At 41.9% G+C, this 24,335-nt stretch overlaps 1 protein-coding gene across 1 annotated transcript in view; it reads right to left on the bottom strand.

The window, feature by feature from the left end:
• meis1b (Meis homeobox 1 b) overlaps nt 1-24,335 on the bottom strand; it is a 77,656-nt gene that overhangs the window by 47,993 nt on the left and 5,328 nt on the right. The window contains exons 6-7 of the mRNA XM_031745600.2: nt 23,520-23,663; nt 14,500-14,611 (exon numbers count right to left, since the gene is read on the bottom strand). Of these exons, the coding sequence (XP_031601460.1) occupies nt 14,500-14,611; nt 23,520-23,663 (256 nt within the window). The remainder of the gene's footprint in view (nt 1-14,499; nt 14,612-23,519; nt 23,664-24,335) is intronic.

The following is a 24,335-nucleotide window of genomic DNA, read 5'->3' on the forward strand; positions in this document are numbered from 1 at the left end:
GAAATCCTCAGAGGGGTAAAGAAGGGCTTGCAAGAGGGAGGGAGAAAAAGAAAAAAAGTGGCGTTTATTGTATTCAGGCCATTCATAAGCTCTAGACGTGAGGAAGGGGGAGTACAGGGGGGCTTGCAGGCAGTGGGGGGTTCCCTTTGCATGGCTCTGAAGGGCCCCTCCCACCTCCAGATATCCTGAACATGCAGGAATTCCTTGCGACGCAATTAGGGGCACATTTTCAAAAGCATCTCTCCCTTTACCGCACACATACTTGAACATACTCACATGCACCCATTTCCTATGATCTATCATGAGGCATCTTTCCAATAATGACCACTGAAGTATTCTAAACCAACACACACACACACACACACACACACACACTTCAGTACAAAACACTCTCTGTGACCAATGCTGCTTCGCCTCCCTTTTATTCCCGAGGAGGAGGAGAGACGGAGAGAAATCCCCATGACTATTCTGCGGATAATGACATGCGCTGTCGACAAAACAATATGGCTAGTCTAGACTTCCCTTCTGCTTTTGCCAGAGAGACTACTGTTTTGGGGTCTTTGCTTTAAAGTCCAGTAATTGAATCTCGATCATAGCACTCTGAAGCTTGTATTAATCTGTACAGAACATTCATATAAGGCCTTATTAGATTAGGCAGACAAAAAAAAGTTGCCATTATTACAAACTTAAAAAAAATCAGGCTTTCCAGGTAAATAAACGGGAGGTGGCTAAGTAATTGCTTCCTGCAATTAAAGACATTTCCATTGAAGTAATTACAGTAAATAATGAGTGCTTTGCAATAACAAAGCCAGTTACTTTGAATGATGACAGTTTTGTGGATCAGCACTGACAGATTCAATAATGACAGTAACTAGTGATTCATTTACAAGGGTGATTTGTAATTAAAACACACTAGAGACTTATTGTTGTGAGATTCCGAGCCAAGTTAGCTGCAATTATTTCGACTGCGGTGATCCGATGAGGAGGGTATCAGTAAGTCAGAGACAGGGAATCTGTTTAACAACAACGAATAAAGCAGCACAGAGCAGTTATCAGAGTAATCAGTTAATTAAAACTGTTTAAACCTCAAATCTGTGGAGGTTCGTGTGCCTTTTTACTGGAGTGTTGCATTATTAGTAATCATACGGAATGTAAGTTTCCATTCATACTCGCCTTCTCACGTGTTTCATGTTACCATGTGTACTGATGGAATTAAAAATGTAAAGTTGGACAGACCGACGAGGTTTGGTCGGTGCACAAAAACAATGTGGATTTCAAATTAGGCAACTGTGTTGGGTATTTCTCGCAGTTTTGTGGCGTTTTATAGGCCAAATGATAAACCTTTTCTAACATCCTGAATATTAGACCTTTGTTAATGGTCATACTCTTTCTGAGAGTGTTCCTGTGCTTCTGTGTGTTATGGCTGAGACCCATCCACTCTTGGCTATTGGGGGGGAAGGAGGGATCAGGCCTGTTGACATAGCCATAGGTGATGGCAAAAATGTCAGTGTAAATGTGACTGCTCTCTCTGTGCCATTTTCCCGTAAAGGGTCATCACCACAGGCTGCCCGACACGCTGGAAACTGCCTCAAGCACAGGGCAGCGACACGACATTAAACTGCAGTATGCCTCCACGCACAGGAACACACGTATACGCACACACCGACTGCTTTTTATTCCCACTTCCAGATCAGTCGAGGAAGAAAGAATGAGTGAGAAAGAGACAGACAGTACAAGCTAAAATGAAAGTGTAGGGCGATGAATTCACCCTTTCATGTCGAGCACTTTTGCTGTGTAACTATTGATTTTTCCCTTCTTGCCTTTGTGCTGAAGTTTTCTCTTTTTTTTTCCCTAACCTAGAGATAGAAGGCCAGACTCAGTTCAAATGGGGGCACTTGTAAGGGGGTTCCGCATTCAAGTCGGGGAAGAGAAGTCCTCAAAAACCCACACACAAACACACAAAAGGGTAACATTCCTGAAATTTTGCCTCTTTTGCTTCTTTCTCACTCTTAACACTCACTTCCAATTGTTTCACTGCCTCTCACGTGGCTTTTGACACCTTCGACTCACCGAGCTTCAGTCAAACTCAGCTCACAGTGAACAGCTAGAGAGAAAAGGGGAGAGTCAAATGGACTATGAGAGAGGAGGGGAAGGGGGGAAGGGATTGTAGAGAGGACAAGGACTATAACAAAAGCTAAGAGCACTTAACAGCACAATGGCACGGCAGTCCTTTCCAAAAGTCAGCTGATGTGCTGAAGGGCGTTCCAAAGTCCTTCAATGTATGTGCGGGACAAAGAGAAGGAACCTTTAGCTAATCTCAAGGAAAAACATCCCATTGGACTTTGTTGTGGACTTAAACTCAGTAAATGTATATATATTCAGCAGGAGAAAACCTATACTCACTAAAGTCTGCTATTAAACCATCAAAATATACTTTCAATAAACTTAAAGTGACAGTAACTACATCTTTCTTTCAAGAGCTCTCTACTAAGCTGTAGTATCAAGGTGTAATTTTTAGCCAACATGACTTTACAGAAAATACATCCTTTCAAATTATATTTTATAAAAACGCTACATTTTGCAAAATTACATCTTACTGCGGGGCTAACTTGTTTAACTTCAAGCCATCAGTCTGGAAATATATCATTTCAGCACCAACAACTAGCTTGTTTTGTCTTTAATCTTGTCTTTATGATCAGGGTATAGTTCTACTAACCAAACTGAAGCTTCTCAGTTTATTTATTCAGACTTCCGTGTTTAGCACTTGTTTGCGTCTGCATTTTTCCACATGGTAACTATCTGAATGACACAGCCTCTGATAAACGCTTTTAATACACATGGATTTTCCCACTCATGCTAACCTATCAGCACCAGCCAAACTGCATGTAGTTAGATAATACAGGCACGCTAACCCTGCGGTGGTAAGTGCTAATAATAGCGCATTAGCTTCCAGGAGGGTTTTTTTTTTTTTTTTGGGAATAACAGACGGTTTCAGTATTATGAGGGAGTATAATATGCTCTTCGCCCACAAGCTCAGGTTACTGAAGGGGTGGTTTTGAAAACAGGATAACTTATTATCTGAGCTACAACCTACTCTATTTAAATTATTTAGGATCTATTTAGGATTTTAGCTTATTTTTTTATGAGTAAACAGGGCAAAAGGAGTAGGAGAGATTGAGTGTATGAATTTTTTTAATGATAGGATGCCCTCTTAAACACTCCTACATAAATAAATAAATAAATAAATAAAAATAAAAAAAATATGCGTTGCAGATTCTCTCTATGAAGGAATGTTACATCCCCACTTCCTACTTCTTGTCATGTCCTTGATAGGGAAAGGATGTGGTGCTATGGAGATGTGGGGGATTTGTAGTCCTATCAGCCGACCCATACACAGCCCTGATAAGACTTCTGGGACAGGGACAGAGGAAGAGGAAGTGAGTGGGTTTACAGCAGCCTACTTCCTGTGGAGCATGGGCCCATGTGGACAGGAGTGATATGCCCCCCGTGGATGCTGGCACTCTCGCCGCACAGTCCCACCAAGTCATTTCCTGAAAGAGGCAGCTCTCTCTGGGGGTGACTTCCTGTAAAAGTATGACCTCTTTGTTGCTAAAGAGAATCTCAGAGGAACAAAGACCTGGGAGAGCCCTTGGGAGCTAATGTGTACAATATATTGGCAGTTTGTGTGTTTAACACCGCCATTCATGCTTTTTCTCTAAAGGTTATCACGACTGAGAATCTTTGCCCCAACTCCTGCTCATCTCTTTGAGTTTCACCAGTTTGGAGTAGGAAGGGACGATTGGGTTACCTCTAAATGTATGTGTTCACAAGTGTGTGTACCACAAGTGGGATGCTTTGTGTTGCTTTGCAAACACACTAAGTAAACCCCCAAGTTTCCCTTCAGCCCACCCTGCTGCTCTTGTGCTGCTCTACAAGTATTTGTTATCTAGCCTTCTCTTTCCTCTCTCTGTCTCTAAACTCTTAGAAAAGCTTGCTGAGGTCTTTATCTCTCACTCAAATCCCTATAGCAGGTATACATGTCAAAGGGACCAAGGGGAGGAGGTCTCTGGGGGCAGCATGTTTGGTGTAGGTCAGCCTTGGGTCAAGCTTTGGCCTAGCTCTCTCATTCTATACTTCCAGCTTCCCACATGCCAGATTACCTGGACTCACAGCGTGACACCTCAGCCATGGTATTTCACACCTTTATGCTCTTAAACACAATTATCGCCAAAAGTTGAACAAATAATTTGAATTGTAGGTGTTCAATATAACTACAGCAGGAAATACTGTGGCAAAAAGACACAGTTTGCTGCAGCAATCAAATCTGTGACTATACAATATGTTATTTCAGTCACTCTTCCACTTTCAAATTGATGAATGTCTGTGTGGATACAGGTTTGATAGAACCATTGCATGTGTCATATGAAGGTTACAAAATGAGCCTCAACAGAAATTAAAGTAGCATCGACCTATATCTAATAATAAAGAACCTCCACGGGGAAGCAGGTTGTGACCACAAATGGCGCTTCACTGGTGTTTCCCTGGCATGAAATTGGCTTTGTGTGGGTGTTGTTGGGAGAGCCGGCTGGTAAATTCTCCCCTTCTTTTGTTAGAAAAGAGGGGGGTGAGCTTCATGCATAATGGTCTTAGCCAGGGAGGTCTGGAACTGTCCATAAATTGAATTATTTCAATTTGAGGCAGAGAGCGAGGGAATAATAGAGAGTTGCATTTACATGTGAACATATGCATGTGTGTTGATGGAGAGAGGCTCATTTTTATTCTTCTACAGGCCTCATATTTGCAAGTGAGTATATAAGCCAAGTTGCAGAAGATTACAGTGGAGGCCACATGTTACCTTGCAGCAGGAAGCTATGCTAATGGGGGGGAAAAGAAAGCTGATTGATGCCATCTATTCTTACAAAGATATCAACTGTAATTAAAACAACTTGTCTATGTTAAAGTGTTTTGATCGTTTGTTAAGTCTTTTAAAAGCGAAGCTCCAAACTTCATAAATGCTGAAACATCGAATATGCACGTGTGTTTGTTTAGAAATGTGTTTTAGGGAAATGGTGTGTGGGTGTGGGGTGAAAATATTCCTGACACAATGTATTCGGCAGGGGAACATATGGCATACTGGCAGCAAGCTAGTTATCCTTATCCTCTTTGGAGGCTAAAATTAGCACTTCACTGTTTGTAGCTTTAAGCTGGACTCTAACCACTGTGATGGGGCTAATAATAAAGGAAAACAAAATGCTCAGTTGGCACAAGTACTTTGCATCCTCTGCCTTCTTTTTCGCTCTCTAGCCAACTTCCTGTTCCCCTCTCTGCCTCTCTTTCACCACTCCCTTTTAGCTCCTAATACTATTTCGACTAATCACCCCAAATTCAAAGACTAAATCATACTAAACATACCCACATGAAATGCATTGTTATCATATAAACGTTACTTGATCAAGATTCCCTCATAAGCCTGTGTGTCAGGAAAGCCAGGATTTCCTGAACATGGACCCCTTGGCTAGCTTAAGAGCATAGGATGACGGGGCTAATCTCTTTATCAAAAGCTTAAATAAATAATGTGCTCTGTTCATGTGTGTGTTGCCCATTACTGTGTTTTTGTGTATGCCAAGGAGTTAAACAATGATTCGCCCTTGAACAAAGCGTTAATAACTTTTTGCTTTGCGTTGCCTCTCCTTGCTTTTTTCCTTCTCTCCCTTTCTATAATTCTGCACAAGTGAATGCTCAAACTACGTCTCTGACATACCTAAAACAAAATTTTAAAAAGGAGATGTTACTTGTAGCTTTTCCTCCAATACTTGCAAAAATAAAATGCTCAAAAAAACTCAGTTGGCTATTGACTCCTGGCGTCTACTGGCAGAGATGACTAAATTTTGTGGTCTTCCAGTCTGCTATCAGGGTTTCCCTGAAAAGTTAACGTCTATCTGATCAGAGGCCTCCTGGGCCCTGAGCTCAGCTCTTTTTCAAGTGAAGAAGAGGTGTGGGAGGAGTAGGAAGAGGAGGGAGAAAGAGTTAGCAGTGAGAGGAATGCAAAGACAGAAGCAGAGAGAGTTTAAGGTCGTTTTCTGGGCCAGATATAATGTGTTGTGACACATAAGCGATGAGTTGCTGTGATTTTACTGTCAGACTCTCTGTGAACCACGATTAAGAACCGAGGCATGCTCTTGCTCCTAAGAGCTTGTTGGTGTGCGTTTGGTCCTGAATCTGCTGTGTTTGTGGGTCTCTGTATGATTTAATGCAATTTTGATCTGAACTGAAAACAGAAAACTGTAAGGAATGCACAACGTAAAGACATTCTGTCACCATTTGGATTTACTAGTTTCCCCTACACATGCACAGAAACACACAGACACACGTGCATGAGCATGCTTTAACTTCCCCCCCCCATTCATTTGCATGACAAGTGCATTGCCACATTTCCACTGGTTTAGGTTTGCAAATCAAACATGAAAGGGGATATATATATATATACATTTTCTATATATAGACAGATAGCGAGAGGAAAGAAAGATAGCAATTTAACCAAAGTGGCATCTTTTTTAAGGAACAGTGATACTACAATTGTGCAAATTATGGTGCTTTGCAAAAAATAAACCCAAAAGGAGTTCTCAATTGACACTTTTCAAACAAAATCTTGGATTTATGGGTGCTGATTCAAAACTATTTAAGTCTGAAAACTTGAGGCATGTGTGAAAAATCTCTCTCTTATATGAATTTAATTTCCTACCCACAGAAAAATATCCTTCCTCTTTTATATATTTAACTTTTCTTATCATAATCTCCCCACCCTGACACACAAGAGACACATACAAGGCAAAGAGGGGTGAGTAAATAGTATCTTTTAGCAAATACCAGTAATTAGATATAAGCATTTGGCATTCACGCCAGTCACAAATTAAAGAAGAGCGTTTCCTGTAAACAGACAGTGAGAATGTGTCTACATCATTAGTGTGCCACAATTATAACATGGGAGCTAAAGATACATTTCCCTCCCGCTTGCACTCCCTCTGTGGAACAAATGAAGTAGAACCCTTTTCTCTCATGAAACGACAGCAAACTACATGATCTGACCTAAGTGCATTTGTCTGTGAAATGAGAGAGATAAAATGCAACACAGGCAACTTTAAAATAATCAAAAGCAATGCATTAAGTGAGCACTTTTTGTCTCATGTCATTTTAAAGACTTAAGCAGAACACATCCTGAACTAGCACTAAGACTGAGTGAAGGCACATAACAGCCAATGGAGTGAAGGGAAAGAGAAGCTAGTTGGTGTGCATGCAAGTCACTTATGAATATGTATTTGTGCGATGGCTTCTAGACTTTGCATTTCTTTGGTCATGCAAACATGGTCATATGTAACCGACAGACAGGCTGAGATTCAGGCAGAGCGAATGCAAAAGAAAAACGTTTCTTTAAGTTAAGTCTCCATTAAATAAGACAGAAGCAGTGGTAGAAAAAAAAATATCAATATGTACAAATATGAAACCCACACTCAGCAACACACAGCACAGAATTCCCAGAGTCAAGGAGTCAAAAAGGTTTTGACGTCTTATCAAAAAGGTTTTATAACTATTACTTTATTATACACAAGACACATTTGTGCCAATAAAACAAAGATAGCGAAGCTGACTGACAAAGTAGATGATCATTTCACGTGTGAAACGATGCAGAGGGGAGGAGACGACTTTGTTTACCTATACCTCAGACCCTTGCTTCCTCACAAACTCAGCGGCTGTGTGACACCAGCCCTAATCCTAAAAGCAAACTGGCCTCTCACTGTGGGAACCTGATACAATTTCCTCTTTTTGAGGGGGGGAAAACTCCGGCCACTCCGAGTTTTCTTATTGCCTATGAGGCAATAAAAAGCCATCAAGGGCTATCATTTTCTGCAAGGCGAGTCATAACATGTTGGCCGACGCATCAGCCGCTGAGATAGAGCGAGGCTGTAAAGATCTCTGTGAATCTGAGAGAGGAAGGTTGTGATTGAACACCAAGAGGCCAAACATCCCTTTTCCCAGGTAACCACAGATAATAATGTTTATGATGCAGTAATCCAGTTTAGACTGAATAAACATAGCTACCAGCAACACTCAGTTGTTGAAGGATGTTTCCCCATTGTGTTCTGCGATGCAATTACCCTTTATATAAGTCTTTCATACATTAATGTTATTAAACAGAAACTTTAAGCTCATGTGACCCTGTAGATATGAAACTCTTTTGGGCGCGTTAGCACATGCTTGCACACTTTACTTTGACCCCCTAAGGGACAAAGACCAAGCTTAAGATGGCACGGCCAAAACTTTTTCACCTCTGGACTGACTGAAGATTTTATTTGCTAGCAGTGGCGTATTTTTCTCAATAGACTCCCAAACAGCACTCGGCATCATTTAACACACTAATCAGGGGTAACTGTTCTGCCCCTCTTTTTCACACAACAAAGCATCAAGATGGTTTCCCAGCATTCACCCTGAGAGTCTCTCCCTTCCTCCTCATCGCACTCTCTCGTTTTGCTCCGTTTCTGTTTCTCGCCGTCTATTTCTTCCACTTTCATCTTCTCCTCTTTTCCCTGTGTTCACGCTCTGAAGATATCAAAGACTGAATCCTGTTTGTGTCTGCCAGCTACTGTACTTACACACCTCCAGTAATACGGACTGCAGTCTAATCAAGGGAGCCACAAACCTTTTATCTACCCACAGAGCCTCACATTTAAAAAGATTACCGGTAAAGCTGGACACCAGTAAGACAATTACCGGACCTAGGATCTTCCTCGATAACGTCTAGACAATGTCTAGACAATATATGCATTCACAAAATGAAATACAGTTTTTTTAAGGTATGTCTATAAGTTCTTTAATACTTGGTTATAAAGAATCTACAAATTTTGCATCAATGAATAAAAGCACTGACTATTAAAGTTTTCACTGTGCGACTGTGTTGTAAATACACTGTAACTGCCTTCCGGGACTTATTTATTAAAGTGCATCTGATTCCCTCAGTTATAAGTCTTTAGCTCATTATTGCAACAAAAAATTGAAAAGAAAAGTGCATTTATGAACTCCTGGAAGAGAAAAGAAAGTTGGGGAGGGGATTATTTCACACAGACACACAGAGTTCTCTCTTCCAGTCTACTGGACAATCGGACCAATTAATCAGTGACTTTGAGGGCGCCACGTGAAGCTGAATGATTGGACGAGGAGAGCAGGCTGCTGATTGCCTGGCACCTCTGTCTATGTCCCTGTTTGCCCACCCCAGGACTGAAGACTGCCCAATGAGACAACGGAAAGCAGCAGCTCCTGTGTGGCCTGACCTTGTTGGAGGGCACAGAGATTGGAGGGTGAATAAATGGATAAATGAATGGATCACAACAACAGGAATATTCCACATTGATCAATGGGAATTTGCGGCCACTGGAGGTTATACGCAGTGATTAACAGTGAATGCAAGGATGATCTATTCATTCAAATACATATCAAACCAGCAAAGTTGACTATCCAAATGTTTTTAGAGCCACATCCTCAAGAAGTGGTAGGCCAAATGCCACATCCTTCACCAGGCTAAACCCAGCTGGGACTGGGCAAATGTTGCCTTCATTAGTGCTCGCAGACTTCACAAAGATGACATCTAATCATAATGTACAATAAGCATACAGGAATTTTAAAGTGAAAACTAGAAACATTAGTTTAAACATCAGCGTGTGCGAAATAGATGAACTGGTTTATTGGACTATGAAAACATTTTAGACTTGGTTTTACAGACTTTCGGTTAGTTACACAGAAAAATATGAGCATAAATTAAATTATTCCAAATATACAAGCCAATTGAAAAAAAAAAAAAAAAAAAAGCTAGGCATCACACAACATGCCGAAATCTCAGACGACTACTCAGACACTTGAAATGCATGCAGACACCAACACATAGCCTTACAGGGAGCTATTTGTCTTGGCGCGGCACACTGTACTCTTTACAAACGGTCTGGGTAATTGGTGATACATATCTAATATCACCAGTCATCGCCTCACTCCCTGGATGTTTCTGACAAGCAGAGAAGGAAACCCTGTAGCTTTCAAAAACAGAGCAAACACTTTGCTCCGCTCCTCTGCTGAACTCACATACCACATCGCTGCAGCTGCCCAATTCAGTGCCTGAATGTTATTCTGTTTCCTTTGCACGCCAGACCCTCGGAGAAGCCAAGGGGTGTCCTCACAAATTCACACAGGCAAAGAGGAGTATTTTATACTGGGAGAAAATGAGAAGGCCCGCTCATGTCCATGAGGGACACCCCTCCATCGCAGGCATATATGATCTGCTAGGTTTTCCTCTGCCCTTCGAGCATTATACTTTTCACAGAAAAGGAAGATCCAAGGCTGCAGAAAAGCTTCTCCAGAGGGCTTCTGGGTATTAAACAAAGGAGCCTGTTGGTAGGAACTAGCGAGCAAACAGCTGGGCTAATAGAGCGGGACTAATTAACTACAGGGTCGCTCTCCGACTCTACTTGTCGATGCTTGCTGGATGTTTACAAAGACATCCCAGAGAAAGGGAGGAGAAAAATAAGAGGCTTTCTTCTTTGTCTGCTCTTTAGGGAGAAAGGAGACACCCAGGACTGATTTTAATGACATATGTGAAGCAAATGTGATCCTCCCTCCATTTTTTTTTTTTTAAAACTGCCAATGGAATTTAGTGCTAAAAAATACCATCGGCATTGTGGTCAAAGCATAAACACCATAACTAAGAACGCAGCATGTGAGCATTGTCACCACACGCAAAAATAAAAAAGGGTTGTTTTTTTCACATTGTCACTGTGGCACTGAGAGTACTGCAAAACATCTGCTGGTTTAAGAGTTATTATTAACTAGCTTATTATTAAAAGTACATTATATAATTATCATTTAATTTGCCTTGAAAAAATTTTTTCCCACAAATGAATTCAACAAGATTCACATGGTGAACACCAACTTTATATAATGCAAATCCCTTCTCATGAGCCTTACACTGTTGGATCTGGGAATGCGAGTACACTTCCTGATAGAGAGAAATTTTTATACCAGTGGCCAGTGAACCCTTAAGAAAAGAGGAAAGAATGAAGCATGTGTTTGTCACAGGAATAGCCTCAGAAAAAGAAGAGAGAGGAGAGTTCACTAGTTAAAGGCCCTCAACCAGACAGCATCGCTCTTTTGCTCCACTATAGGCGGAGGATTAAGAAGAGATGAACGTGGGGTAGACGATAAGAAGACCAGAGACAAGGAATTATACAAAGATTGAGTGCTAAAGGAGGTATAGAAAGTGTGAGGACATGGATTGATGTACTTGGAAGAACTGGAGTAGAGGAGGTGAGTTGAAGGATAGATGAAATGAAAATGGAGGGAATGAGCAAAGAAGAGAAAGATGGCCATTAGCTGTGCAGCTCTACAGGCAGTGGGGAAGAAAGAGACATGAGAGAGAAAGGTCAGTGAGAAAGCAATCTGTAAAAGGTAGAAAGGAGGAAAAGGTAAAGGAAAGGGATCAGAAATAACAGAAACACAAAGAAGTGATCAAAGAGAAAAGGAAGAAAAAGGTTAAAGAAAGGTGCAGAAAGAAGAGGAAATAAAGTGAAAATTGAGAAATGGGGCAGACAGAATAAATGAGTGTAAAAATCTGAAAAATTGTATTATTCGTGGAGAAAGAAATAGCAACAGAAGAAAAGATAAGCAAAAAGCATGGCAAAATGTACAACATAGAGGGAAAACAGAGCTGTGAAAAATGTAAGAGGGGATGATGGGGAAGAATTAGAGCGCAAAAGGAACAAAGAGAGGTGAGAGAACGGGAAAGAAGAAGGATAAACAAAGGTGGTGTTTTAGAGCGAGTGGGAGGCAAGGAAGAAAAAAGAGGGAGGAGAGAGAGAAAAACACAAGGATACACAAGGAGGGAGAGAGAAACCGACTGACAGTAAAATGAAAGAGAGACAGGAGAGTAGGTGGGAGACAAGGGAAAACTGGAGAAGAGAGGGAGGATGTTGAGATGAAAGAGAGAGGGGGGGTGAAGCTGTTGGGGAGAGAGAGTGAGTAAAGTGCCAAACAGATAAATAACCAGCTTACTGGGATTACCAAGTGACTGACACAGAATTTGCCAGAGCCAATATGACGTGGCACTGATAGCTCTTAACCCATATAAACCTGAAACTGGTCCAAGATGTCCTCCAGTATTTACTGTTGTCACTGCATCCTAATGCTCACCACTGTGTGTGTGCTACATACATGTGGACTTACATATACGGGCACATAGCAGGATAGTTGTCAGCTTTGAAAAGATATTATAAGAGCTGGTTAAACGTTACCTGGATTTAAAAAATACAAATTAAGCAAAAATGCACAACATGTCCAAATGAATGCGGACACATTACCATCCCTACGAGTTCTCCAACTAAACAGTAGAACTTGATTGTGCCTCAGATCTCAAACCATCAATAAGTATTCCTGAAAGGACATATAGGAGTGCTTTCCCTTCAAACAAGCAAAAACAAGTCTGACAAGTTGTAACAAGGAAAATAAAACCAAAAACCAACTAAACACATTAGAAACATTGGCACAGTCATAGGTCTTTCCAATTAGAAGGGAATTAGCTATGCAATTTTACATGCATTTATTCACATGGCGGTGCAACATCACTTTACTTCAAAAACTATATATCATAATAGCACTTTGCACCATCAACCTCTGGAGTTTTTGTCTGAGGGAAGAAGTTTCCATTTTTGAAAGGCCAATGGGCTAAAACTAGAATCACATGCTGCAACAGCCTCCACTTTTTCCAAGAGCCTTTCCACCAAACTTTGATGGAGTTTTACACAGTTTGATGTGTCTTATTGCACATCCTGGTTAAATAGAGTAAATAAAACATTAGCAAACATGTTTGATGCCCTCATACACATATGTTTAGCTGCCATCTTGCAACACTTGGACCAATCAAAGCACCTCATTCATTTTGCTGAAGCACATACACATACACACACACACACACACACACACACACACACACACACAACACCCTGAATTATACTCTGTAATTACTTTAATAACAAACAAAAATCTGCAACAGCTCAGCAAAGGAGTTGGGGAAACAGAGATATGAAGAGATGGAGGGTGATGCGAGAGAGTCGGAGGAGGTGGGCAGACATAAGGAGTGGGTCTATAATTGGAAAGATGTGAAAAATGAAGTGTCAGTTTGGTCAATAGAGGGCAAAGGTCACAGAAGCAGGAGCCCAAACTCTGCACAGAGCACACTCATTAGAGCGACCAATCAGATCTCGCCTGGTTGCCCCAGACCATTACTCATCACAGGCAGAGTGCACACACATTTCCACAATATCTCTTTGTCTTCCCCTGTTTTACTGTAATTCACTCTTATTTTATCAGTTTGGTCTCCTCCTCCATATTATTTCAATTTTATCTCAACTCTTGTCTGACCTCTCAGTCCTGGGCATTACTGAAAAGGGAGAGTCAAGCACATATAGTATACAAGACAGAAAATGTGTGCGGAAAAAAAAAAGGAGAGACAACGAGACCAAGTGTGAGACAGACTGAGACAAAGAGAGACAGAGTGTGTGTGTGTGTGTGTGTGTGTGTGTGTGTTGACTATATAAATGGCTGCTCGTTGGAGTGGAAGGCATGGCGGCGCTCTCTGCTCCCACCCAGGCTCTGCCTCCTGGCACTGGCAACCCTGCAAACTGCTCGCCTTGACATCGCCTTCAATAATATATGAAGTTGCTTTTTTGACTACAGTTTGTTTGCAGCGCCTCCCCACCACCACCATTTTCCCACTGCTGCCTCTCTCTCACTGCCTCTTTAACACACTCAGAGGCACACGCATATTTTCTGATTGCATGTAGACATCAAACTCTGGCAGATTTGTCCAGTGGAAGGGAGAGTATGTATTGGAAGTGTATGCACCATAACAACAAAAAAATAGGATTAAATTATGATCAGACTGAATGTTTTACATGCAATATTCTTCCAGATTAGTTCAGAATAGAAGCGGCATGAATGCAAAGACTGTTGTAAATATAAGCAACCTCTAATAAAGGTCTCAAGCTTCATAGTATAAGTTATTTTAACAAGTTATTGATGTGGGGGATTTTACACTCTCTGTTGAGGATCTAAACAGTTTCAAGTGCATGAATTCCCAAAGAAAGGAGCGTAAAACAAAAACAAAAAGTTGCTGCACTCAGGTAAAGACTATCTACCAAAATAGGTCTACACTGCTTATGTGTTCCTATGCAAAATGAAAAGTCCCTACCAGATCCCAGAAGAGCTTTCACATACTTGACCGTGACCTCTGACCCCTCTGTGAGTTCTGTTGCAAAAACCAATTCCCTCTCCAAATACTCTGAATCGGCCTCTCTCACTTTGTCCTCACACATAATAAAGTTTTCTCTGATGGATGTCGTATAATATACTCTGCATCTTGGTCAACACAGAAACGGTGCCCCTGTCCTCTGTCACATGATCTCTTACCTTGTTCGCTGCTGTTGTCACCACTGTGTGATGTGTGTCCCCCGCTGGATGGTCCCGGCGTGCCTCCAGAGCGCGTGGACGCCGTGTCGTCATGATCTCTGTTCCAGGACGTCTGAGAAAAAGAGACAAAATCGAAATGGTTAATCAGCTAATCTAATGCTCAACTTTCACTGACTTAAGTGTTATTGTGATTTTTAACCAAATTTCATTATCGTCTTTTGAAAACTCTGGTCTACATGTAGTGTCCATTACGTCCAAGAGAGCCAGTCAAACTCAAATGAAATCAATCTCTGCCAACTCTCAGCCCAGTCATCCAGTGTGTGTGAGGCCCTGCAACAGTCTTATGGAATAAGGATTATTGGGGCTTGATAAAGAGAAAAGCTCAGACAAATAGAAAGTGAACATGTTGTATTAGTTCCCAGCTTTCTGAGGCATGCAATCTGCGGCTGCCTCCATTTGGCTCAAACCACTAGCAGATGAAAATACAAAACAGCTACAACTTAAGATAGGCTTCAGCAAGCGCCAGGGAGTGATGTCATCCGAGCAGAGTGGAGAAGGAGGGAGAGAGAGCACGAGGTAAATAACTCAAAGTATTGCTACATAAGTATAATTCCTCTCTTTTGTCCAAAAGGGAAAGGGGGGAAAAAAATGGATGACCAGTCCCACTAATGTTGAATTAAACTTCATCTGAGGCAGCAGAGCCAAGACTGAGACATAATCAAATAAGCTAAAGTTTTCCCACAGTTGAGCAAAAAAAAGAAAAGAAACAAAAATATTGCATGACAAACCAAACTAAGGCTGATTTTAAAGAAATGAAAAAGTCTAAGCATCGCAGAAGTATAAAAATGCATTCCTTTTTCTATAAGGGTTTTTTTAAATAGATAAACTTGACTGACAGCAGACTGAGATTCATTTTACTCTTACTAGTTTGTGTCATCAAAACACAAGCAGCTGACTAGACAGAGAGACTCAGGAGACAGGGTTTTATTTATATATAGTTATTTGTGTGTGTGTGTCTTAGGCCAGATGAGTGTCAGCTGCACACTGGATGGTAGAGAGCTAATGGCCCAGAAAGGAGTAAAAACCAAAGACACACACACACGCGCACACACACAAAATAGTGTCCACAGATGCAGGCAGACAAAAAAAATAGAGGAGTCAAGTTTTCTCCCATATATACAGGTTCGATGCTTACAAACAGACATATACTGTGCATACAGCCTGCAAAGAAAACACATAGAAATCTCACCCTGCCCCATACAAAGCTGCTGCGTACTATTGAAACTAAACCAGATGTTACTTCTTATCTCTGAGTGCCTCTGAAAAGCAACATTAGCGTTGAGGACAGGAGAGAAAGAGACTTCAGAATAGAAGGAAATGGAATCTAATGTGTTATCACACACAGTTTGCTATCACAAAAAAACAACGCAACAAACAAAACACACGCAGACAAACACTTATCGAGCCTCCTCTACCGCCCGCATGAGCCTATCTTTGCTCGGTGAAATCAAATGAAGGAGATATCAAGGGGCAATGTGGTGTTTGCATCACGCTTTTAGGGCTTTGCGACGAAATGACTGATAGAAACCCACACGGAGGAAGCAAGGAAGGAGACGAGAGGAGCACACTGGGGAACAACTGGTTTCAATTGGGATACTACAATTGGCTCTGCCGCAGCAAGAGGGTTTCGAGTTGAGTTTAGCATTATAAAAAGGCAGACACTAATTCATGACTCAGGTTTGTTTTAAACAAAATATAGAAGGAATAGAATAACAGAAAAGAAAAGAAAAGTCAGCAAATTCAACACATTTGGGGTCTGTTAGAGCTCTTTTGATGTTCCTGGGCTATGAAATTATATTCCAGTGCTTACATGGACAATATAATTGTTGTTTTCCAAATTAGGCTTTGAGGCTTTGCAATAAAGAGGGGAGTCACTGCACAAAGGCATGACTAGGATGGCGACTGGTTAGATAAACGCTGATTTTAACAGGGATAAGATACCAAAAGGATCCCTTCTCCACCTCTTACAAATTCTTTTTTGCTGACCGTGGAACATTGAAAAATGAAACACCCGTGCATGACCAAGTTAACTCCAGAGAACATCAGAAGTGAGGTAATCCAGACCACATGCTCAGCGAGCAAAAAGTTAACTCTGGCTTTTGCCAATTTTTTCAAAAGTGAAGCATTTAAAATATGAGCAGAACTTGTTTATTCAGAGCGCAATGAAAAAGAATAGTACAGTACCCCAGGGATGTCGAACGGCAAGTATTAAAAACCCAAGAGCCTCAGCTTGCTAAAAGGATATTTTTCCCCCCCATGTTCTTTTTGTTTTAATTCTATAACAAATTCCATTTGAAAATATAATTAGAAAGTGGAGGGGGAAATGGCAAACTACTGCATTAGCTGTAATTGAACAAAAGAGCGCTTTGCCTGCTGGGAGGTGGCCACTGAGGCCCCACGGGAAACGGGGCGGGGCTGAGACAGGACCTGGTGGCATCTCCGCGGGGATGAGGAGTTTATTTATAATCGCAGGCCGCGCTTGGATGGAAAAGGCCTAGCACTGATCTAACACGCAATTAATGCACACACGGCTGAAACCACACGACCAACAAACACTCGTAGCAGTGCGCACAGGTCATGCAGTAAATTTGCACACACACCCAGTCACAAGTACATTTTTTTGATCACTTGGTTTGTGCACACACACACACACACACACACACACACACACACACACTCACAAACACGCTTTTCATCTACCTTATACAAACACATCGCATCGCCGCCATACCCACAGCCTCTATTTAACAAAAGCACACACCTTGACCGCAAGACACAGGGAAACAAAACAATGCACACCCTGTGCCAGCAAGACTACGGCACACAATAAAGATCTTCACCTTCAAAATATGGGGTATGTAAATTTTCAAGATGAATAGATGCATAAATAGAAAGCTTGAGGTAGTGGAGAGAAGGAGAGACTTGTCCTTCTGCACACATAGCAGCACACTTGATTTATTCTGTCCCTTAATGAGCCGCCATAGTCTCTCACTACCTCTCCGTTCCCCTCTCTCTAACTTCCCTTTACCCGCCGTCTCCTGTGCAGGATGCACATTAATTCACTGCTTAATTGTTTAGTAAATTCAATTTTCCACATTCTATTCTGCCTATCTTTAGGTAAAGTTCTTAAAACGGTGGCGCCAAGCTGTGGGAACCCTGTTTTTGAGCCATGCATACCTTTTTTTTCATTACCATTTTTCTTCCCTACACCACCCTAATTCGCCATGAAAAGATTTTCCTTGCTGGAAATTCTGATTCCGCTATGATCGGTGAGGCATTCCAATCCAATGCATTCTCATTGTGCCGCGTCTTAGATGCAAGAGGGGCTTCCCTTTCTGGCTGTGCCAGGCCCCATATCATACAAGCACTCATGCAAGAAATGTTGCCTTGCCAATTCATTTGCAATAATAAAGAAAATGGTTAAGGTTGTTGTGCTTTGCCCCCCCACCTACGCTTCTCCCTTTCTTCACTCTGAAATATCTTTTGTGATGATATGGATATTTACTTTTCACTCTGTGCCAGTGAGCGTGCGGAAATAATCATATGTGCATACTTACAGGCACAGACATAAATATCCAAATAACCCCCCACACATACACTCTTCACTGGTGGTACATCTGAATCAAAGATGACAGTTGAGCTACTCCATCCCCCAGAATTCTTTGGTGCATCTACTCTCTGTGGTAGTTTTCTTTAACACCATTTTTGACCTTTGCAACAGCACTGCTTTCTCAAGTTGAAACTGGCGAGAATGCCATATGTTGCAGCAGCAAGATGGCATGCAATAACTCCAGACACATTCTGCCACTCAGCTGAATGCTGGTGGGAAAGCTGTAAGTGAAAGGGGCTGAAAGGCCAGCTATTGTAAACTCTTGTTTACTTTGCTTTTCACTGTAACTAGATAAAGCAGGATCTGCCTCTCTGATAACCTGCCAGGCAAGTGCTTGCCCGACTACTTCGGTTTTCTGTGCTCTCTCCACCCCTCTCCTCCCCTTGTTGCAATATTAGTGCTTCCAAAATGAAAAGAGGGGCTGATAATGGTATGCGTGTGGAAAAAAAAAAAAGGGGGGGGGGGGTGTAGAGAGAGAAAAGACCCCTCACTCCCTCCCATTCTGTTCAACACTCCCCCTTCCTCCCTAACTCTTCACAATAGACAAAGAAAGAAGAAATAACCTTATAATTGCTAAAGGGGGTGAGGGAGAAAACTGGATTTGGTCTCTTGAGTAAGTAAAGTATGCTACACTCAATAGCCGTCAGGTACTCTTCAAACGGCTTTTTAAAACCGGTGGGTTAACCTCATAGAGACAACCAAAGATAATTACATGTTTAAGATAATTACCAGAGCTTTCAAAGTCCATTTAGATGACACTCGTGGAAACTGACAAACTGATTTCCCTTCCTCTGTGGCCTCTTCTACCGCAGCTCTTACTATAGACTCCCTGGTTACCCTCTATGAGCTGAAATCCAAACAAAAACATTAGCTCAAGTGCTTTCCCCTCTCCACGCCATCGAACCCCAAACAAAGCAATGGAAAGGTGGGCATTATTAGTTAACGGCACGTTTTGCTGTGGTTTCTTCGTTAGCCTAGCCTGACTTGGAGCCACTGCGCTGGGATGTTCTCGGTGGATTCCTTGGAGACGGGTTGTTTGTGATGGTGGCCATTGTCAGAGGCTTGCAGGGGGTTAAGGGGGAGAGGAACTTTCCATTAGCTAAGTACACATGTGTTAAGCCAGGTTATTGTTTACTTAGCCAAAGAAACCACAGCAGGCCTCAGGGACAGACATGGCCGCCCATCATAAGTAACAGCAGACACAAACCAAAAACTTTATTTGTAACTGGGAAATTCTGACTATCATAGGGTGTCTGTGACACAGTGAGGCTGCGCTAAGCACTAGTTTTAAAAACAACTCATAAATCAACTTTAACAAAAAAAGGCCATAACACCAAAATAAAAAAACAAAACATGAGCACTTTAGATGTGTGACAAAAAAATTATGAAGGCATGAGAGAGGCTCCTGACATTCTAGTTCTTTGAAGTTACTTCAGTCTCGAGTTGCTCAATCATAATCACCCCTACTTGCTATTCCACCACAATTATAAAGAGGCTAAGAAACACACAAGTCACGTGGTCACCTCTTTGTATCACTTGTTGAATCCCCAACAGCCGCCCTGCATTCACTACCGAATGGAAGAAAAGGGGGAGTTTAGGCAAAGGGGGAGTAGAGGAGAGAAGGGTGAGTGGGGGTCAAACCTCTCTTCTATTCAACTACAAAAGCTGCTATTACCAACAATCACTACAATGATTCAAAAGTTTGTATTAAGAACAGCAGTGTGCCACTGTAGGAGAGAGAGGGGGATGAAAAAAACAGAGCGAGTGTGTGCGCCTGTTAAGTCGGGTGAAACTCGATCCATACTTCAACGAGAAGCGGATAGATTAGCGATAGCGGTGTACTGATTAGGAAAATAGTGGCTGACCCTGGCAGTCATGGTTTCCATTGAGCTAGGAGTGGGGAGGGAGCAGGGGTCACTTTTTGACCGCCAGAGTTACCTAAACCAACACTGCTGGGTCTCACTGACCTGGAAACCCGTACTTGTATGGCATAACAGTGCCAATTGTTGGGAAAAAGATACCGCGATAGCGCTATCAGGAGCAAATTCTTACACAGTGACCACAACACAAAGCTCAAACAAGCCGGGTTTGTTTAGAAAAGATTGTGCAGGATAGAAGCACGACAGCAACGGGTCCCTACTGTAGATGCTATTTCAGATTGCAGCCAATTTCACCTTATTTTCACATTATTTCAACTTCTCAGGAAAAGACTCAGCATTCATAATCAAAGAAAAAGTCAGGCAGTAAATATTTTTAAAAGGAAATTTCAATTATTTCCAGTCCCACTTCAGCCTGCATAGCTCAATCAAGTAGAGGAGCTCTTGAGATTTGTAGTGAGTCCTCATCACTATTAGTACTGTTCTCCTCTACAGCAGAGAGCCTGGGCCCTCAGAGTTCATTAGCAAATTGCTGCACCCCTCCCCATACGCTCTGTGCAATTAAAGGCAAATGTGTAAATGACGTACAGCAGCGTGGAAATACCTCCCCACTTCTTTAGACTGAGGTGAACGTGTGCACCAGGCAAATAGGGACACAATCAGCAGAGTAACTCTTGCCATATTTTCACAGCAAGAAGAAGATTGAGACAGACGCGGCAATATTTGCGATCACATTAAAGGCCTTCACAAAATTAACTTCTTGTGTTTTTTATGTCTGCATACTGATTAGCTCAAAGTAGATCTAATGGGGCAAAAACATGCAGCTCAAAGGAAGGAAATCAACGTGAATGTGGTGGAAAGCTCTCCAGAGACCGGCAAGGAAAGAGTTAAGAAAGTCCAACTGGTGCTAACCAGTCACTCCACTCACATAGCACCTGAGGGGGGTGCTGCATTTATCAAGCCAGTCTGAACACACACACACACACACACACACACACACACACGCACACAGCAGCACACGCACAAATACACACACATATATGCATACACTTGCAGACAGATGCATGCACAGAGCTTGTGCGCGCACACACACCCACGCCGAAAGACACACACAAACATAGGAGGGTATGCCCAAACTGGCTGGGCTGCATTCACAAGCCAGTGCAGAGCCTCTGACTTTTTCACCTCTCAGCTATGCTCGGCTTTCTTTTGAAAGAGGCGCTCAGTGTCCTTTCATATTTCCTCACATAGGCAGGCCCGAAAACAAAAAAAGGAAAAAAAAATGTAAAGACATGTAAAGAATATTCCGAAAAATCACTGTTATGACGCAAGGGTACATAATGCAGCAAGAAAGTCAGCGTTGTTGAATTGTTGAGTTTAATAAATTCAAAGTAGTTTTTTCCTCTGACATTTTTTTCCTCTGCTACAGTCGCCTCACTGGAATAAATTGGTTTATGAATAAATGAGCCTGCTTTCTCCATCTTGTTAACATTGTTCTTTTGTGCAAATTCTCAGCATTTTTTTCCAGTCCACTTCAACTTTATGCCCGAGGGCATATATTAAAAATACATATGGAAAGAGATAATGCACACACAATGCAAATTCGTTAAGGATGTCACCGCCTAACAACTGCAGATAAGATGCCACACAAAAATAGCCCATAAAAATTTAAAAAATATATATATTCTGCCACAAGTAAGTCATGAAGTGCAGTGCCATTGGATTGACAATGTAAGTATTCAGCGGTGAGAGGCATGCACCCTCTGCCTGTTTGGATATGCTCATTTACACACAGACTGCTCTTGTGGACAGTCTCCACATTAGGCCATCCTACCAGAACATCAGCCCATCCCTCAGTATTACAAATCTGTCAAAAAAGTTTGCTCTGTGTTTTAATACAAACTGTGCCTGTAGGTCATTTATACGATTCTGTCAGCGTAAACATAAGCTTGTATGGTTTTGGCCTGAATTGGCTATATGTAGGCAACCATCATTATATTAAAATAGGCCACGTCTTCATCTTACAGTCAATTAAAGATCTGCATCAGTGCCGCAAGCACAACATCATTTTCTTCATATACCTAGAATCCCAAGGGTTTTAACACACTATTTCAATATCTATATACCATAAGGCTTCATTCCATGTTCTGACCTATCTATAAAAAAATTTGACAACTGAATCCCTGAGAGAATACAACAGGCTGTTTAAAGAGACACTTAAAAGCACAAGTGCTGTCTGTGTTATTTAATTCTGTTCCTGGATTAAATGAAGTATTATCTTCTGGGTGATCTTTCTCATTTCCATAATCAGACATAAGGGCCAGGGATGGAGGAGTGCATGCGCAGCAGAGTGAGGCTCTTCCCAGTTGGGCCCCAATCGGCTCCCAGTCCTCCCATTCAGCACAGAACATAAAAGCCTGTGGCTGTCTCTCTCTCTTCTCAGACCAGCCACTCAACCATATGGAAGTCCGCGGATTTAAATTATTTAGCCTAATCGCTTCATTACTTTTTATGTCGGACTATCCAACTAATCCCTTTAATTTGGACACTTGATTCCCCCTCCCCCGTGCTGTCTATAGGTTATTGCCGCCACACTCCGAAGTAATTTCTTAAAACTCTGGTATAACTTATCGAAACGTGCATGCAGCTCGCTTTCCTGCATAAAGGGCGTGAGCTATTAATGGCCGCAAGTCCAGATTTGCATAGTTATAATGATCGGTTGCTGTTATCATTATTTAACGGCAGTGTAAGGACCATTAGGGTCATGCCTGTGCGCACACTACAATGTCCCCGGAGTGCAAACAGTCAGTGAAGCACATAATGAAGGCTGTGGTTATCTCTGATATCTGCACAAAAGGAAACACTTCTTAATCTACCTTTAATGCCCCCTGCTTCTATAGCTTTCGAAAATAAACCGTCTTATTGGCGCTGAATCTGTGCGCTCTGAGCGAAACAAAAGAGGGGGAGAGGAGGGGTCTCGATAAGCAGTGTGCACTCATGTCTAAGGAAAAATACTGACAAGACGCGAAATGAACCGTGAACTCTAGCTACAGTGGAGAAACCAAGGCATCTAAACCACAGTGTGCAGCCCATGCTGCTGCTGCTCTCTTCTGGGCTGCAAAACAGAGAGGAGCTGATAAGGTTTTAGGTTCAAAAAGAGAAAGAGAGAAGAGCGGGAGAAATGGAGAGAGGAACTAAATTAAAATCGACATGGAACAGGTCAAGTTTATGGCGATGCTTTTTCAAGCTAATCTTCCCAGGTCGGTTCCGGGTTCAAGTCTTAATGGGCCAATAATAGCAACATTATTCCGATTTTTCTTTTCTTTTTTCATTCCGATGGATGGAATGGAAACCGTCTTTAATCATATGCAAATAGCAGCGCAGCACAGTAGTGACCCAGAATAGCTAAATGGCCAGCAGGGAGAACACACACGCGCGCGCGCACACACACGCGCGCAGATGGAAAGATGTACCTGATCAAGAGCCACCGATCTCGTGATTTCCTCGCTGTCTGATTTGGAACCGCCCTCCCTGTCGTCTATGACCAAGTCGATGGGCATCTTGCCTTTCAAGCAGCTGATGTACCGGTGACAGAAATTATCACACAGCTCGTGCACCTAAAGGGAGAAAGAAGGCAGAGGTGTTACACACTCACCCAAACTACACGACAGTGCCATGCGCAACCACGACACCGATTCGACGCGCAAAAGTGCCCCGAAGACTTTTTGTGCACTTTGACACAGCTAAAAATTACATTTGTGAATCTGTATTTAAACGTTATATACGAAGTGATAACTTATCACTGGAAATCAATCGTTGTTTTCTGACAAATCATTAAACTTTTTTTAAACTTATGTTTACGGATTTATATTAACTTACAAATTGTTGATTTTCTTTCGTCTGTAAAACCTGAAAGATCACTTTGGATTCAGGATAAGGTTCCCGCGCCTTGTGTGGCAGTGGACTGTCCTGAGTGGAATAGTCAACTTCATTTTTTTTCTCCTCTCAAAATAGAGATATCGTCGAAAATTGACAGTGACAAGAGGGCTCTGAGGCTACAACGCACTCAACACCCGTGTTAAATTCATCATCAGTGCCCTGGGTAGTGGCCATTAGAGGAGGGTGACCCGCTTGACTGACATTTAAGGTAAACTGTTTAATTTCATCAACTTATTATATTATCACTGCCAATGTGACGCATCCGACTGCTTGAGAAACAAACAAACAGAAAAAGGGCAAACGCATGCGCAAAAAATACTACTTCAAACTTTATTTAGGCTACTGAGTTT

Source organism: Oreochromis aureus, linkage group 13, assembly GCF_013358895.1.
Source record: "Oreochromis aureus strain Israel breed Guangdong linkage group 13, ZZ_aureus, whole genome shotgun sequence".
Classification (NCBI taxonomy): domain Eukaryota; kingdom Metazoa; phylum Chordata; class Actinopteri; order Cichliformes; family Cichlidae; genus Oreochromis; species Oreochromis aureus.